General features: G+C 51.9%; 1 protein-coding gene across 1 annotated transcript in view; it reads right to left on the bottom strand.

Annotated features, from left to right (window-relative positions):
- Positions 1-261: 261 nt before the first annotated feature.
- The window catches only part of LOC102817793 (zinc finger protein GLI2-like), a 220,784-nt gene continuing 204,311 nt past the window's right edge, over positions 262-16,734 (bottom strand). Inside the window, 7 exon segments of the mRNA XM_006868735.1 lie at positions 262-2,663; positions 3,874-4,210; positions 5,708-5,989; positions 7,246-7,410; positions 8,905-9,054; positions 13,393-13,538; positions 13,541-13,577. Coding sequence (XP_006868797.1) covers positions 262-2,663; positions 3,874-4,210; positions 5,708-5,989; positions 7,246-7,410; positions 8,905-9,054; positions 13,393-13,538; positions 13,541-13,577 — 3,519 coding nt within the window.

The following is a 16,734-nucleotide window of genomic DNA, read 5'->3' as shown; positions in this document are numbered from 1 at the left end:
AGGAGTCCTAGAAACACCAGTGGCTGGAAAGCACTGTGAAATGAGTTTTTCATTCCTGCCTTCTTTTCTTGAGACATTTTTCAGTGTTCAAAAAAAAATAACCCCCAAAGGCCAGAGGCTACACATGAGACTTCACTTAAAGCAGGTGTGGTTGGAGCCAGCTATTAGCAAAAATCCCTCAGACTTATTTAATACTTTTTTGGAAAAAGATGGGACACTAACCCCCGGCACTCGGGGAAGTGGATTCTCCAGGTCTGGGTGTTAGGTCATCATATTCAGGAACTTGTTCTCCTCAGCCAGGCTGCTGAGCATGGAACTCATGTCCCCAACAGCCATGTTGCTGATGCCCGTGGGGAGGGAGGGCAGAGTCAGGGAGTTCCGAGGGGTGGTGAGGCGGGAGGAGTTCTGGGAGAGGCTGGGGAGCAGGCTGGGACTCAGGGCACCTGAGAGCAAGCTTGAGTGATCACCATCATCCATGATGGCATCAAAATCAATCTGGGGGGCCTCCAGGAGCTGGGAGTCCACAGTGCTGGACACCTGATTAACCTCTGGTGAAGGCAAGGGCTGGGGCTTCATGCTTTCTGGGCAGGCTTGGGTCTGTGTGATCTGGCAGTCTGTGTGGTTCCCCACACCTGCATTCTGCTCATACATGTGGATCTGGCCATAGTAGAAGAGCAGGCTGTGGTCCTGGCCCCCACCTGGGTCCTGAGGGGGCAGCTGTGTGGGCATAGGCATCATAATACCCATCGTTCCCTTGGGCACGACCTCTGCTGTTTCCTGGTTGGTTGTCCCTGCAGTCATGGCATGGCCAGTGGTCCTGGTATAGGCCAGTTGCTGCCCAGCACGTACCCCACGGTGGCGGCTGGCAGGGCAAGGCTCAGGAGGCGGCCGGGGTTGAATTAGGCCAACGTTTGATGCAGTTGCCCCCATCATGCCCTGCTGGGACTCCATGAAGCCAGGCTGGTGGGAAGGTGGAAGGCTGGGACCCTGGCGGTAGCCCTCCTGGCTCATGGAAGCCGCCAGATGATGGCTTTGCTGTGAGTAGCTCTGGGATGGGAGAGACGAAAGGACCACAGCCGGGGTGGAATTGGGGGCCCCAAGTTCTCTGTGGCTGCTGCCTATCATGGTGGCATCAGGAGCAACGTCCATCTGCTGAGGGAGGCCTATGTGGCCTGGCTTGGCTGCCAGGTTGCTACAGGATGGGGAGAACTGGGTCAGGGGTCCTCCCATGGTGCTGGGGCTCGGTTGGGAGTGGGCTTGACCATAGCTGGAGTGGGGACTTGCTGTGGTGGTCATGCTGGGGCATTGACCACCTGTGGCTGGCTGTCGAAGCTGCTGCATGTAGTTTACCCTGGGTCCAGAGTGGGGATGCAGGTGTGGCTGTGTGCTGTCCAGGCCCACTGGGCTAGTCTGCAGGCCCGGCTGACTGTAGCTTGGGTACTGGCCAAGGGCTTGTTTCTGTGGCTCCACAACCAAGTTGCCCTGTGGGCAGGGCGGAGGCTTTACCTGGCTGGGCAGAATGTCCATGGTGCCTGAGCTCACTTCGTTCCATTGCACTGGCATATTGCTTTTGTTCAGGATAGAAGGGGCCCCATAGCCCCTCTGGCAGTCTCCCAGCACAGGGGCGGAGGGGCTCATGTTGGAGTCCGTGGTCACCATCCTACACTGGTTGTGTAGCCCTGGGCTGGGCAGCTTGGGGTTCTCGGAGAAGCTCGTGCTCTCAGAAGGATGCCCCTGCGGGCCACTTTCCTCCAAGGCGCCGCTGGCACGAGCCTGAAGATACTGTACCACATCATCCGGCAGCATGAGGTCGTCCTCCGGGACTGCGCCATCAGATTCCGCCGCCAAGGCCTCCATCACCACATTCTCACTGATGCTGGGCGGGCGTGGTGAATAGGCACCACCGCCCAGACCGCCATCAACTCGTGGATAGGCACGCAGGCCGAAGGCAGGGCGCTCTGCACCGGGCGGCAGCGCGGCTGGGCCTACGTTGCTGGCGCTGTGGAAGCGCTGCACCCGTGGGAGTGCTGGGTCTGGCCGCCGCACAGGGTCACTGGCCCGCCGCGCACCATAGCCTAGCATGTCATGCGCAAACGTGGGCATTGGTGCGGGGTAGCCAGTGGCCGGACCATCGCTGCCACGCCGTGGGCCCAGCGCACGCAGGCAGGGCAGCGGCAGAGCCGGCTCAGGCACGGGCGCATCGAGCAGCGCCAGCCGGGTCCTCAGATTCATGCGTTCTAGGCAGGGCAGGGGTGTGGGTGGCGGCCCACCGGTGGCCGCTGCGTACTTGGCCCGCAGACTGTACTGCTGCGCTGGGGTGAGGTGCAAGGGTCCCGAGCCTCCGCCACTGCACTGGCTGGCCTCACTGGAGCGCCGCGATGCATCTGTGGAGATGGGGTCGTAGTAATCGGTGGAGCTGGCATTGTTGGTGCGCCCGGGGCCCAGGGGCGAAGCCTCACTGGAGCGACGGCTGGAGAAGTAGGGGGAGATGCCAGAGGAGCGTCGGCTGACGGTGTAGGCCGAGCTGACGGTGCTGGTGGAGCTGTCTCTGCGCTCCTGCAGTTGGCTCAGCATGGTCACCTCACTCCCCGACAGCTCTGATAGCCGCGTGTTGGGCAACATCCCTGCAGACCCGCTGCTGCTGAAGTTTTCCAGAATGGCGCCTGCGGGAAGCAGAAAGCATAGGTCATACATGAGGTCAGGTGCTCGGCCTGCTACTGAGAGAGTCCTAGAGCAGTGCCGAGGCCTGCAGGTGCTCAGGTGCTGATGAAAGGCAGAGACCGCGGTGGACAAATGCCGGTACTTATTGTTAAGGGTGGGAGGTCCGAGGTAAGGAGGCTTGAGTGTGAGCTCAACCACCACCTGGCTGCCTCTGTAGTCACATTTACATCTGGCTGTCAGTTTCTCTAGAATGGGAAGATAAACATGCCTCTCTGTGGAGACGGCTGATGAGAGGAGAGGAGAAGGCTGGTATGGACTCTGTGCCTCAGACTGTGGACAATTGTTGCAAATTGGGCTTCCTGGGAGGGTGTCTGGAGGTGCCACACCTGTATCGGGGCCAGGGCATCAGCGGTAGGGAGAACTGTAAAACAGGATGTAGCATGACCTCAGCAGGTCTCAAAGGGAACCGTGGTGCTCAAATGGTCCTTCTGTGCTTTGCGGAGTAGGGCTGAGATAACCAGGCTGCTGCTATACCCCAGCACTGAGCAGTCCCCGGATGTGAGCCACCCCAGGTAGGCTCAGGACCTGGGAGTATACAACCATGGCGTTCCCCATAGGGCCCAAAAGTTAAGGCCATCTGCAAGCAGTTTGCCCAGTGGTGGTGACAAAGCCTCCCTTCAGGAGGTACCTAGTGGTACATTCAAGTGCCCACCATCCCATAGGGCAGACTAGGGGCTTCCTGGGAGGGTGCCTGGGTACAGAGTTAGCATTCATAGTCACCACCTTGTGAAAGCGAGCACAGTGCGGCCTCCTCCACAAAGTCCTCCCTGCTCTGCCCCAGCTTTCTCTTCCTCCGCACGCCCTCAGCTTATCTCTGTCTTCAGTACTACCAGTCTGCTCTACAGACAAGTGTGCATTTAGTAGCACGGCCTCACTGCAGGCACCCAATGACTGACTGGGTGGCCAATGAAGAGGATGGTGTGAGCCAGTCTGCCTGTTTTGGGTCACAGGAATGCAGCATGGTTTAGAGGAAGGAGCACAGGCTCTAGAGGCCTACCACTCGGGGCCTCAGTTTCCTTCTCTATAAAATGGGGTTGATAAGAGCTTTCCTATTGTGGGCACCCACTAAGTCAGCACATGGTACCTGGTAGATCGGTACCTACTTGATACTGCCTTCAGCTCTGCCTCTGTACCTTCCCTAGTTCTACTTACCACTTCCTGGGAGGGGAGGCAGCTTGGTGGGCCGGGTGTGTGGAGCTGGCCCGGCCCATGAGCAGGAATCCTTGAGCGACTTGAGCTTCTCCTTCTTGAGCTGCTCCAGCCGGTGCATGGTGGACATGTGCTTTCGCAGCTGCAGGCCGCCAGCCGAGGGGGCAGCCAGGGCAGAGGCAGTGGACCCCGGAGGCAGGTCCTCCAGTGCTGTTAGGTCTCCCAGGCTCCCAGGCCCTGTCCCTGGCATCGCCACGCCGCCGTCAGTGTTGGAAGCATTGCCCAGGGGCGAGGTCTCACTGCTGCAAGATGACTGGGCCCCTGGGCTGGATTGACAAAGCTGTGGGGGCACAGCAAGAAGGCACAAACTCAGAGGGCATGAGTACTTGCATAGCCTGCACCTGTACCCACACTGCACATGTCAGGGAAGAAAGCTGGGCTCAGAGGGGCTTTCAGAGCCCCACTTGTTTTTATTGCACGAGAGGGTCAAGTCACTTCACATCTCTGAACTGAACTGCCTCTGTTGCAGGGACAACAATGGACAGAAAGCACCCAGAATGCGGAAGGCACCAGAACGGTGAGCTCCGTAACTCTGTCGGTGTTTCTGCACTCTCCCAGCCTGTGTCTGGCCTAGAGATCAGCCTGCTGGGCTTTAAATATCTGGCCACATTCAGGTGGCGACCCCTGGAGGCTGCACAGCCTGATAAAGCTGGCATGGAAGAAGACACGTTTGTACCTCCAGCCCCATTCATGTGCCATACAGCGACACAAGGGACAAAGAGAGACTGCTGACTCGGTGACTCCTACTGGGCAGGTGATCACAGCAGCTCAATGGCAAGTTGTCGGGAAGGAAGAACACAGTCAGAAAGGGTTGAAGTGTTGCAAGCAGCTTGCCTGGCATGGCACCTGAGCTAGAGGCTCATTTCTGTGGGCCTGAGAAAGATGGAAGGGAGCGGGTAGAGTGGGGCAGAGACCTTGCTGCATGCATGATGCAGAACACCCGAATTCCTGCCATGTCTACATCTACTGGGACCCCAGATCTGCCAGCAGCCCCAGGGAGGCTTACTGCCCATGTAGTGGCTCTGAGCTCATTCTTAGGTGTAATTCCAGGCCTTTCCTAAGGAAGTCACAAGGCTCCCAGGAAATACAACCTGAGAGACCAGTCCATATTCCTGTCCTTGGCACACAAGACCCTCTGCAGGCCTGAACTAACAATGCCAATCCTCTATCCCCACTGCAGCTTTGTTAGGACCTACTCTGATGGTCCCACCTGAGTGCCCATCTTCAGGGATCCCTGTTTGTTGGGGTCAGCACAAATGAGAAGACTCCCAAGTGGAGTGAGTTAGTCTTGGGGCCTGGATGACAGCATATCTCCACTCCCTACCCCACCCTCACTCATGCGGCAGCCCCCCAACACCCCCCCACCCCAGATCTCCGCTCACCTCAGTACTGTCTATCCTTAAGGGAGGTACATATGGGGAAAAAGAGGTGGAGACAAAGAACAGGTGGTTAGAACAAAAGCAGTGCAGGTCAGAGGGGTCTGAGAGCAGAGACAGGAATGGGGGGTGGTCCTAAGAGAGGCAGACACACTGGAACCACTCAGTCTGCACACAAAGACCCCATGAGACAGGCACGTGATTGCCATCTCCCACAGCCTAGTCAGCAAGGGCTGCTAGAAATGGAACAGGAGCTGGGCCAGACAGGGGCCGTGTGAGTCCCCCGCCCCAAGTGGAGAAGGGAGGAGGCCAGGTTGGAGTGAGCAGGGGTGATGCAGGTGTCTGCCGCCAGCTGGGAAAAGGCTGTATGGTCTGGGACCTCGGCTACCAATCCTGCTTACCATGGAACTCTCAGTCTTGATGGATTTGATGTGCAGGCAGTCCTCCACCACCTGGCTGGTACTGGTGGCTTCAGCATTCTCCTCAGGGCCCCGGCCACCGGGCTTGGCACTGGCCTCATTGTCCCCATTCTCCTTAAGCAGTGAGGGGCGGAGATGCACATCATTTCGCTGCTTCTTGGTGACATGAGCGTCTGGGCCATGCACTGTTTTCACATGCTTCCGGAGTGAGCTGGGGTCCGTGTATCTCTTGGTGCAGCCTGGGATCTTGCAGATGTAGGGTTTCTGGAAAGAGATCCAGGCCTGTTATGGGTAGGGTCCTCCTGAAGCCACCCATTACTTCACAGAACCTGGTTGGCAAAATCACCAGGGCACCACTGTATTTATTGCCCCAGGCCCACAGGTTCCCAGCTTGCCTGGTCTGCCACCCTCCACTGCATTGAAGTGCTTGGCTAATACAGCTCCTGCTACAAGCTGAGACTTCTGGGGCCGGAAGTGCACGTGCCTTTGATCATGATGTCTCCCTGTGACAGCACACTGGTGTTTTTAATACAAGAGGGTACTAGCACTCCCCAATTTCTCTGATAAGGAAAGAGGGGCTCAGAGAGGCAAGGAAACTTGCTCAACTTCATCTACTACTGGGATGAAAACTTCGGTTTTCTGAGTCTGAGTTCTGGGGTCTCCGCACATACTTACATGCGTATACACTTACACACACACACCTCTCAAAGGCTGGCTGGTATCTGTAGAGGCTACAAGGAGTTCAAATATCTTTGGGATTTCCTTACATGTCTTATAAGCACTGGCACAAAGTCCCTTTCTAAGTTTCCAGAAACATTCTTTCATAAGTTTGAGTAACAGAAATTGAGTGTTGGGTGGGACTTCCCTTCCTGAGCTCTCTTGGCAACAGTGGCCTAGTCTAACACCATGGTGACCCAGTCAGCACTGGAAGCTGGTACAGGGCATGGCGGAAAAGGGGCTCAGACCCTACTGTTACCCCATCACTACAATGCTGCTGCCCCAACTCTAACCCCTGCTTGCTATGGAAATGATGGCTTTCAATCTTGGGGGATCTGGATGGACGCCCATATCCCAGAATGTTGTCTTAACTACAGATGAGTCAGCATCCTTGGGTTCCAAACTCGTGGCTCAGCCTACAAGCTATGTGGCGCTATGGCCATTGATTTCATCCCTTCATGCCTGAGAAGACCCTTAGCTACTCTGAGGACTAACAGAGTGGACCCTTGTCAAGTGACATGGGTAGAACTCACGATACCAGAGGGAGCATCCAGCCACAACTTTAGCTAACGTGGACAGTGTGGTGGCCTAGGAGGAGGGTGCCACTGTGTTTATTACAGAGATTTTGTGAGGGGTCTGTCAGGAGGCAGCCCAGAGAGGGTGATGGGCTTGCTCATAGCTTCCCAGTTGGACAGTGGATTACAGGATCCCCACCACGGGAATCTGTGAGTCCATGCAGCTAGTCAGTGTGGGGTGAGGGCACTTGGGGGATGCATTCCCACATGTCAGTAGGTGGGTGGTACCTCATTGGAGTGAGTGCGGTTCTGGTGCTTGGCGCGGTCAGAGGCATTGGAGAAGGCCTTGTTGCAGCCCTCGTGCTCACAGACGTACGGCTTCTCCCCAGTGTGGGACCGCAGGTGTGTCTTCAGGTTCTCTAGGCGAGAGTAGGCCTTGGAGCAGCCCTCAAACTGGAAGGAGGAAGGCTTAGTCAGTGGGAGCCCAATCCCAGGGCCCGGCCCTGTCCCTACCTCCTCTCTGCCTGAGCATGTAGGTACAGATCTTCAAGTCTAAACAGAAGAAAACCCCAGCATCCAGGGTAATGCCATCATGACATTTGTGTGGCACACCCCTCACCCTTTTGTAACACTCTTTGTAAGCATGGTTCTATGCCTCTAAATGTACTGATTCATGTGTCCAGCAGCAGAAGAATGGATACACAAAATGCAATGGAATGTTTTTCAGCTATAAAGAGAAACCAAGTCCTGATACTACAACGTGGATCAACTTTGGAAACATTATACTGAGTGAAATAAGTCAATCCCCCCAAACCGACATATTATATGATTCCATTTATATGAAATGTTCAAAGTAGGCAGAGCCAAAGATTAGTGTTTGCCAGAGGCTAGGGAAAGAGGGAAATGGGGAGAGACAGGTATAGGGTTCTCTGAGGGTGATGAAATGTTTTGGTTGTAAAACTTTGGGTATATATATATATATATATAAATAAACAAATAACAGCCCATTGAATTGTATGTTTTAAAAGGTTAAAATCTCATTATATGCAAATTATACATCAACAATTTTTAAACTTGCCAACAAAAGCAGTGTATTTCATTTAATCCTGGACACCACTGGCTTTCAGACAGAGCCTGAGAACAAAATGGAGTGTGGTGGTTCACAGGGGTGTCCCAGATGCTTACCCCACAACCACATCACTGCACCCTCCTCACCTCCCAATGAAGGGAGGACCATTTCTGTGGGTCTCACTGCTATAATACAGCCACAAACTCTGTTCATTCTATATGTTGGTGGTGCTGTACATTCGGTTCCGACTCATAGTGACTCAGTACATTTTTGCGGGGACAGAAAGCGTCATCTTTCTCCATGGAACAATGGATGGTTTGCAGGCCAGTGCTACCATATTGATCTTACAAATCTATTGTACTCCTCTCTCAGTGCCTCAGAAACCTCATACAAGGTCACTATGAGTTGGAACCAACTCAGCATCACTAATAACATCTTTGGACTCACTCTTTCTGTAACTTCAGCCAGTGTTTTTAAACCCATCACTGATCACTCAAGTTGGGAATCATCAGTGAAGTCTGCTCTGTGCAGGTACAGACTGCAGACCCCTCGGACCAGCTCCTCTACCTAGTCTTGCCCCACCATGCTGACGAGCACACTCACCTGGCATGACCACAGACACACATTAGGAGAACCCAAAGTTCTGGGATTGCAGTTGGACTGAGACAGGTAGAAGTCCAGGAGACAGAACTGACTGGGTAGGCATGGACAGAGGGCCTGCCAGCCAGACCTGTCCAAACAAGGAACCTACTTCATCCCATGTCTGCCTTTGGTCAGACATGTTCAAATGAGTTCCTGCAGCTTAGGTTAACAGACCTAAGCTCGCTGCTGTGGTAAGGAGATCTGGAAGCCATAGCTGGCCCATAGGAGCCACTCACCGTGCATTTGTGGGGCTTCTCGCCTGTGTGCCGGCGCATGTGCACCACCAGCATATACTGTGCCTTGAAGGGCTTCTGTTCACGCGTGCAGGCCTGCCAGCGGCACACGAACTCCTTCTTCTCCCCATGAATGTGGTCGTTGTTGATGTGCTGCAAGGAGCAAGTTCACGGAGGGGTGAGCCCAACCACCCGCCCATACCCCAGGGTCCACCTACTGTAGGCTGACCACCCCATTGGACTCCACATGCTACTGGTCAGCCACCCACCTCACTGTTTATCCCTCCGGCTACGTCCAGACTTACACTCACTGGACCACGGCCAACTACACACAGTACAACTACTAAACCACAGCACTGGTTCACTCACCCTACTATGTGTAGACCATCTAACCCAGTGGGCCTCTCACTAGTATGTGGGACCACCTACTTCACTGCACTCTCCGCTACTATGTCCAGACCCTTCACCCAACAAAACCATCACCTACTGTATTCCAGGCTACATGATTCTGCCCAATAGTAGTGGTTGCTGCTAGTGTCATCCAGTTGGTTCTAACTCCTAACGACCCTGTCTACAGTTTCCAAAGTTGTACATCTTTGTGGGAGCAGAAAGCCTCACCTTTCTCCCGTGCTATATAACTATTGGTGTTGTTAAGTGTCTTCTACTTAATTCCAACTCACAATGAACCTGTGTAGGGTTTCTGAGGCTGTACATCTTTACAAGAGCAGAAAGCCTAATTTTTCTCCAATGGAGCGGTTGGTGGGCTTGAACTACCAACCTTGTGGTTCCCAGCACAGTGTTTATCCTACAGAGCCACCTTGCCCCTTTCCAAATAATAGGGCTATTCATTAACTATCCATTTTAATGTTAAGTGCTATAAAGTGGGTTCCAAATCAGTGATCCTGTACAGGGTTTCTGAGGCTGTAAATCTTTGTAGGAGCTGAAAGTGGCTGATGGGTTTGAACTGCCGACCTTGTGGTTCAAAGTCCAGTGCTTCCTCTATTGCCATGAAATGATAACCTAGTGTGTGCTACTTGTCTTACTTGCATTTTCCCAGTAGTCATGTGGCCATCTAAGACCCACTGGTGCCCTGCCTACCCTCTGGGGTTCCACCTACTCCATGGGAAATAGAGATTGGGACAGTGCCGTAGGCTGCAGACACTGGGCGCTCATTCAAACAACGTGGCCCACAGTCTGTGCCCGGTGCACAGACATCCTCTCCTGAGCTAGCCTTTACAGTTTTAGAAATGTTCAAATACAAGTTTTCATTTCCCTCTTTCTGACAGTAAGCCCGTGAAATGATGGATTTTTGCCTTGTCTGAGGCCCACAGGGTGAGTGCAGGCTTGGAGCAGCTGACAGGAAGTGTGGATGGAACACTTGTGCTGTGCATTGGGCATTGTAGAGGCCACTCTAGGCTGGCCCAGGAGAGCAAGGAGGCAGCCACTAGCAGGCACAAATGACCACCCAGAAATTGACCCTCCTGCATGGCCCTGCAGGGTCCACCTTCCCTGAAGGTCCTCTGGCCCATCCCACTGCTGTGGGCCAGGATCATGGGCTAACTTTTCTCCCATGTCCTGTCCCGGGGCTCATCAAAGTTGGGCTGTCAGTGCACCTTCCTGTGACAGACCACAAATGTCCACCCATGAGAGAGAGGAAAGGTCCCATCTTCACTAGAGCAGAGGGTTGCTGCCTCTGTACCTGGCCTGGAGCCCTTGGTGATACAAATAGCTAATGTGCTTAGATGCTAATGGTGACCTTGGTGCCTTGAAACAAAGGCCAATTCTACTTCCAAAAAAATGGCCACTGAAAACCCTCTGGTGCACAGTTGTACTCTGACACACATCGGGGGGCACCATGAGTCAGGGCTGAGTCCATGGCAACCATGCCAGCTGGAGCTCAGCACGTGTGATGGTGGAGGCTCTTTGGGTTGGCTTGTTTCACTGAGGAGGGGGAGGAGGGGGAGGAGGTGGTAGATCGAAAAAGGCCATACTCCCTCTTGGGTTTCTTTCTAATGGCTGGCAGGAAGTTTCTGTGGCCCCGACAAGACCGAGCTCTTCCTCTTCTATCTCCCTCTTAGCTGCTAGGTTACGTCCAACTGTCTCATGGGTCAGGCTGGGCTCACTTCTCCCCAGGGAATGGCTGGACCACTGAGGTTGTGGAGATCTCCCCTTCCTTTGCCCCCATGCCCTCTGTTCTCTCTATTCAAAGCACCCTCTCCCAACTTGCACTTCCTCCTGTCCACCCATTCCCCCACAACCTCCAGAACAGAAGCCATTTGCGATACGAGGCAACTGAGCTCTTGAATGTGACTGTTTGCAACTGAGTTGGGCTGCCAGTGTCAGACATGTAGAATGAATGTTTTATAGTGGTAACATGTTGAAATGGTAATAATTTGGGTATGGTGCATTAAATAAAACATGCTATTAAAATGAACTTTAACTGCTTCTTCTTTACTGTTACTGAATGTGCTTTAAAAGCCATTGTTGTCTAATCAATTCTGACTCTTTGTGATCTATTTGTGACAGAGTAGAATTGTTCCATAGGACTTTCTGGACTGTCATGTGTTTATGGAAGCAGACTATTGAGTGTTTGTTCATACCACTGGGTGGGTATGAACTGTGAAGCTTCCAGTTAGTAGTTGAGAACAAACCGCTTGTGCCATTTAGGGTCCTAATGTGCTCCTAGGAAATGTAAAATTGCATCTGTGGCTTGTATTATCCCTCTGTGAGACAGTACAAGCAAAGACCTCTGCAAACCAGGCTGTCCAGGCACTGGGCATTACCTTACCCAGAAGACATATCTGTCCTCACATCTGGCAAGGATAGAAATACTGCCACTGCAGCAAGTGAAATCTACAGCGCTTTCAACTCCCAGGGAAACAACTTCCAGGAAAACTGTATCTTGTCAGCCTCGCTCTTCATTTTTAAAGCTTTTTGAATGATAAAAATGTTTCTTGAGAATACCTTTCATTTTTTTTCTATTGGTTTACGTAGCAGCAAATAGTTCATAATGGCTGGAAGCTGCGCTCACTGTGTGCCTGCTGCATCCGTTTTCCAGAACTGAGAAAGGCAGAGCTTGGCAAAAGAGCCAGCTCTTCTTATGCAGTAGTCTGCTCTTCCTTAGGCCAGTAGGAGGCCACCACCCTGCCCATGGACAGAGGATGAAGTCTGCGGAGAAGCCCCTCCCCAGCTCTGAGCCCACCTGTCCATGTTCAGGAATCCCCTCTGGTCTCAGGGCTGACCCACTTACCTCTGGATACATCTTTCTATTCCCACCTCCTTTGTGTAAGCCTGAGACACAGGCCCCTGTCTCCCCACTGAACCTAAATTATATGTCCTACAACTTGTAGCTAAATTGCGCCTTCTTCATCTAGGACATCTTGACTCAAAAAATTAGGTTTTAGTTCCAGAAAGGATTAGATAAAATCCTGCTTCATAGGTTCCATGTCAGCTCCAGTGTATTTGCTTGGAAATTCTAGTCTCCCAGAGGGTGGGGATTGGGGAGAAAAGTCCAATTTATGAATCAAGGAAGCTGAGGGGCATGTCCTAAAGGGCTTTGGAATGTGAAGCGGACCATGCACACGTGTGCATTAGAGTGTGTGTGACAATGTGTGTGTTTGAGCATCCATCTAAAACTTGGGGTGCTCTTCATCTTACTGAAACCCATTTACAAAGGTGTGGGGAGAGGATTGATCACTGCTCAGGCTGGAGTGTGAACAGAGGGGAGGAGCCACCTACAGAGCATGCTCAGAACCCTGCTCCTGCTCCTACACATCTCCCCCAACAGCCACCACTTTCCATGTTCCTATAGGAAAATTTTCAACGGAAACCAAGAAGCATATCTTGAAGGCTCCACTTGGCTCCTCTGGCCTTCTCCAGTGTCCTGATCTGCTAGTACCCATAGTAGATACTTAACCTGCATGCATCATACACTAGGTCCCTGTGAGTGGTTTCCAAATGTTTCCTCCATGGGAACAACTTCTTTCAGGCCCTATAGTCAGGTTTACTATTATCTTGTGGGTACTGCCTTTTTTTTTTTTTTTTTAAATAATCTTATTTCCCTCTTTGCACTGGCTGCTAGGAAGTTCCATTTTTAATACTAACTCTACTACTGCCTTTATTTTATTGTTCCTTTTCTCATTTATTAATTTTTATTTACTCTATTATAATAATTATGTACTATGTATATTTACTCTGTTGCATTATCTATATGTATAGCTCTGGTAACATAGTGGTTACAAGGTGGACTGTTAACCTCAAGGTCAGCACTTTGAAACTACCAGCAGTTCCATGGGAGAAAGATGAGGCTTTCTGCTCCCATAAAGATTTACAGCCTCAAAAACCCTATGCAGGGTTGCTTTGAGTCAGAACAGACTCCATGGCACACAACCACCACCATCACCACCACTATATATATATCTATATCCCCTGATTCCCCCCATGTGGCCTGGACCCTGTACTGGTGGGTGGGTATGGGGGCTGGGGGCTTACATGTACTAGCTGCTCCTGAGCATCATACTCCCTGGTACAATCTTCCCAGTGGCAGTTGGTCTCATAGATGACCACCTCGGGCTCCTGCTTACAATCGTCCCTGTCCAGGTCGTCCTTGAGGTCAGTCAGCTGCTCCTGGGTGAGGAAAGAACATACCCTTTTGAGCTGTGTCCAGCCACTTGGTCCTGAGGAGATGCTGCTATCAGTTCCCTGACCGGGTTGTCTTGGCAGACGGGTGGTAGACACACTCACTCACTCATCAACCTCCCATCCCTCCGCTGTCTTGTGAGACAATAGCCAGGGACCCTCCCACCTTTCTGGTGTTGCCCCATCCCATTACTCTAGGCTCTACAACAAGGAGGACAGGAGAGAGGAGCTCACCATTTGTTTGGTTTGTGTTCTTGGTGGGGACAGAGCTTGAAGGCTCTGAAATGGGGCATGTTTCCTTAGGACACCTACTATCTGAATGACCATTACTATCACAGTGTGCCCCCTTCTCCGGAGCCCACGGTGTACCTGGACTCACAGCCAGGACAGAGCTGTGGGTCACAGACAGAGCAAGACACCCCAGCCCATCTCCTAACAATTCTCCCCACAGCAGCCCACAAACTGTGGGCATTTGTGTTCTTACTTTACAGCCAGGGAAACTGAGGCCAGTCTGTGGCAGCCTAGAGCTGGACTTGAATCCCAACAGGGCCATTTCAAGGAGGTAGAGGAAAACCCTGACATTCCAGGGACTGTGTACCAGGACCAATGTTAAAGAAGTGTCTGCTTGGGACCGTTAGCAGTTAGGTCATCTGTGGGCCTGCAGCGAGTCATGGCAACCCCAAGCTCAATAGAAAGAAATGCCGCCAAGTCCTGCATCATCTTCATCATCAACTGTTGTTTGGACAGTTATGATTCATCAGGGTTCCACTGGCTTGCTTTTGGAAGTAGATCTCTAGGCCTTTCTTCCTGGTCCATATTAGCATCATGTTCAGCATCGTGGCAACATGTGAGACTCCACAAGATAGACAGATGGCAGTGTACAGTGTGCCCTGGTCAGGAAGTGAAGCCAGGTCTCTGGCACCCCTGCACCTTCATTGTCTCTTCACCTGACCATTGGTGCCTAAAGTTCTTTTCAAAAAGACACTCCTCTCCATTGAGTAGTATCCAATCTGTCTAGGCTGGGCTGATGAAAGGAAATGAGGATAGGTCTCTTGTGATACAACAGTTAATAATTGTTATCAGGACTGATTGTGAGGGTTGGAAATGTAAAGGTAGATGTTTTGTAGCAAAACGAGGGGAGTGATTCACTTTGCAGTCTAGGAGCAGAGGTCCCTGGGACCATCAAGGGAGAAGAGTGGAGAACGGGACCCTTCCCAGAGAAGCAGTGATGCCTGAGATGGAAGCAGAGATGATGACGTGGAGCGATGGAGCAGCTGGGGACTTTAGACACAGAGAGGGAGAGGGCTGTGTGCTGACAACCTGGGGGCAGGTTTGTAGGGTATACCCTTTGGTTGGTTGATGATGCACAGAGGGGATTGTAACCATGGCAATGAAATGATATACGATAGGATGACTATAAAACTAATGTTTTCCCATGTAAACTATCACATAATTCACAATAAAACATAAAAAAAAAAAAAAAAAAAAACACCCAAAAAACAAGGAGGAGGAGAAAGGAAGAAAAGAGTATCCTTTAAAAAAACAACAACAAAAAGATAGTCCTTTGCTCCTAAACCATCAACAGACTTGGAATTAACCCCCACCCGCTACAGGAACAGCCTCTGAGCAGAGATGTCAGCAGGAAGACTGGAAGGTACCAGGAGGTGAGGGGAGAGAGATCAAGGGGCTCCCAAAGCAAAACCCACTGCATGGAGTGATCTGTATCCTAGCATAGAACTGTCCCATATGGTCTGTAAGTCTGTGCATCTCTATGGAAACAGCTGAATGCTTTGACCACGGTGCCACCAGAGTTCCTCCAAGGGCCTCCAGAGGCAGACAAATGCTTCAGTACTTCCCAGTAACCTATGTGCCTGCTAGGCACACTTGGACAAAGTCAAGATTTGCTTTCTATTTCAAACTATTGCCAAAATCCAACCAGAAATGTTTCTGTTTTACAGAAGAGTCTCTGGAGGAAAACACTGATACTTTAGATTGGTGGGGACAACCCCACTCCCTTATTCAAGAACCACACCCCCACAGGCTCCATGGATGCTCTGAAGCCAAGCTGCAGCTGCCCATGCCAGTCTCATCCGTAACACTGTGTCCTTTTCTTTTTGGCTTTAACAAACACATTTATTCTCGTACAGTTTAGAAGCTAGAAGTCCAAATTCACAGTTTCATCTCTAGGAGAGGGTGTTCTTTCTCTATTGGCTCCCAGTTGAGGAGGCAGGTCCGTGTTCCTGTTCAGCATCTGTGGGCGTGGCATTCCTTGGAGATCTTCCTGCGTTGGCCTCAATCTTCCCCTGGATCTAACAGGTTCCCAGGCCTGGCTCCAAAGGACAAGCTCCACAACCGGCTCTTCTGCTTGGTGGTAGGAGTCCATTTCTAAGAGTGGCAGGAGTCAGTCTTGGGACTTCCTGTGGCCAGCCCAGACTCACACACTGAGATGTCCAACTGGAGCTGCAAATGATTCTCCAAAGAAAGGTTTCTGCTGTTTCAATGAGTCCATTTGTTCTAAGAAGGAAAATGATGATGTGCTATATAAGAACTCCTCGGGAGAGGCAGATGCGAGGGACTGTGCGCCAGGACCAAAGTAAAAGGCAGGCACAGGGGGCCTCTGCTCTGAGCCTTCATCTGCAGGGCTGTCAGCGGGGACTGTGTGGGGAAGTGGGCAAGGGAGCTCTTCATGCCCTCTTGGCACCTTAAGAAATACTGGAAAACCCACTTGTTTCCACAGGCTGCATACTTGGGGGCAGACTGATGGGCAGAGCACAGGTAGGTGTCCAGGCTTCCGAGGCAACCAAAAGGGGACTCCTTACATTGCATTTTCTGCCCACTGAGAACAAAGGAGCTGAGGAGTCCTTGGTCACTGAACCAGGACCCTGAGTGGCATGGTGACAGTTTCCTTGTGATAAACATTTTCCCCATGAGAGTCTATGCTGAGCAGGAAGGGAGACTCGCTCTTCTGTGGCTGCCTGGACTTGATGGGGACAGGGTCCCCCTGAAGGGTGGGCATGAGCCCCCAGGTGTTGCCACCCAGCCCAATAGCATCATTCCAGTGTGTTTGTCTTCCCTGGGTCTGTGCTGTCTCATCAATCCGAGCTGCCCCTGAGGATGGCTGGGGACCATGCATGACAATGGCTCCAGCATCGACCATCTGCTGGCTGGACAGTAAGAACACCCAAGAGCTTAAGA

Source organism: Chrysochloris asiatica, unplaced genomic scaffold (assembly GCF_000296735.1).
Source record: "Chrysochloris asiatica unplaced genomic scaffold, ChrAsi1.0 scaffold00123, whole genome shotgun sequence".
Classification (NCBI taxonomy): Eukaryota; Metazoa; Chordata; class Mammalia; order Afrosoricida; family Chrysochloridae; genus Chrysochloris; species Chrysochloris asiatica.
Note: the sequence above shows the minus strand (reverse complement) of the source record. Positions and strands in the feature narration are given on the sequence as shown.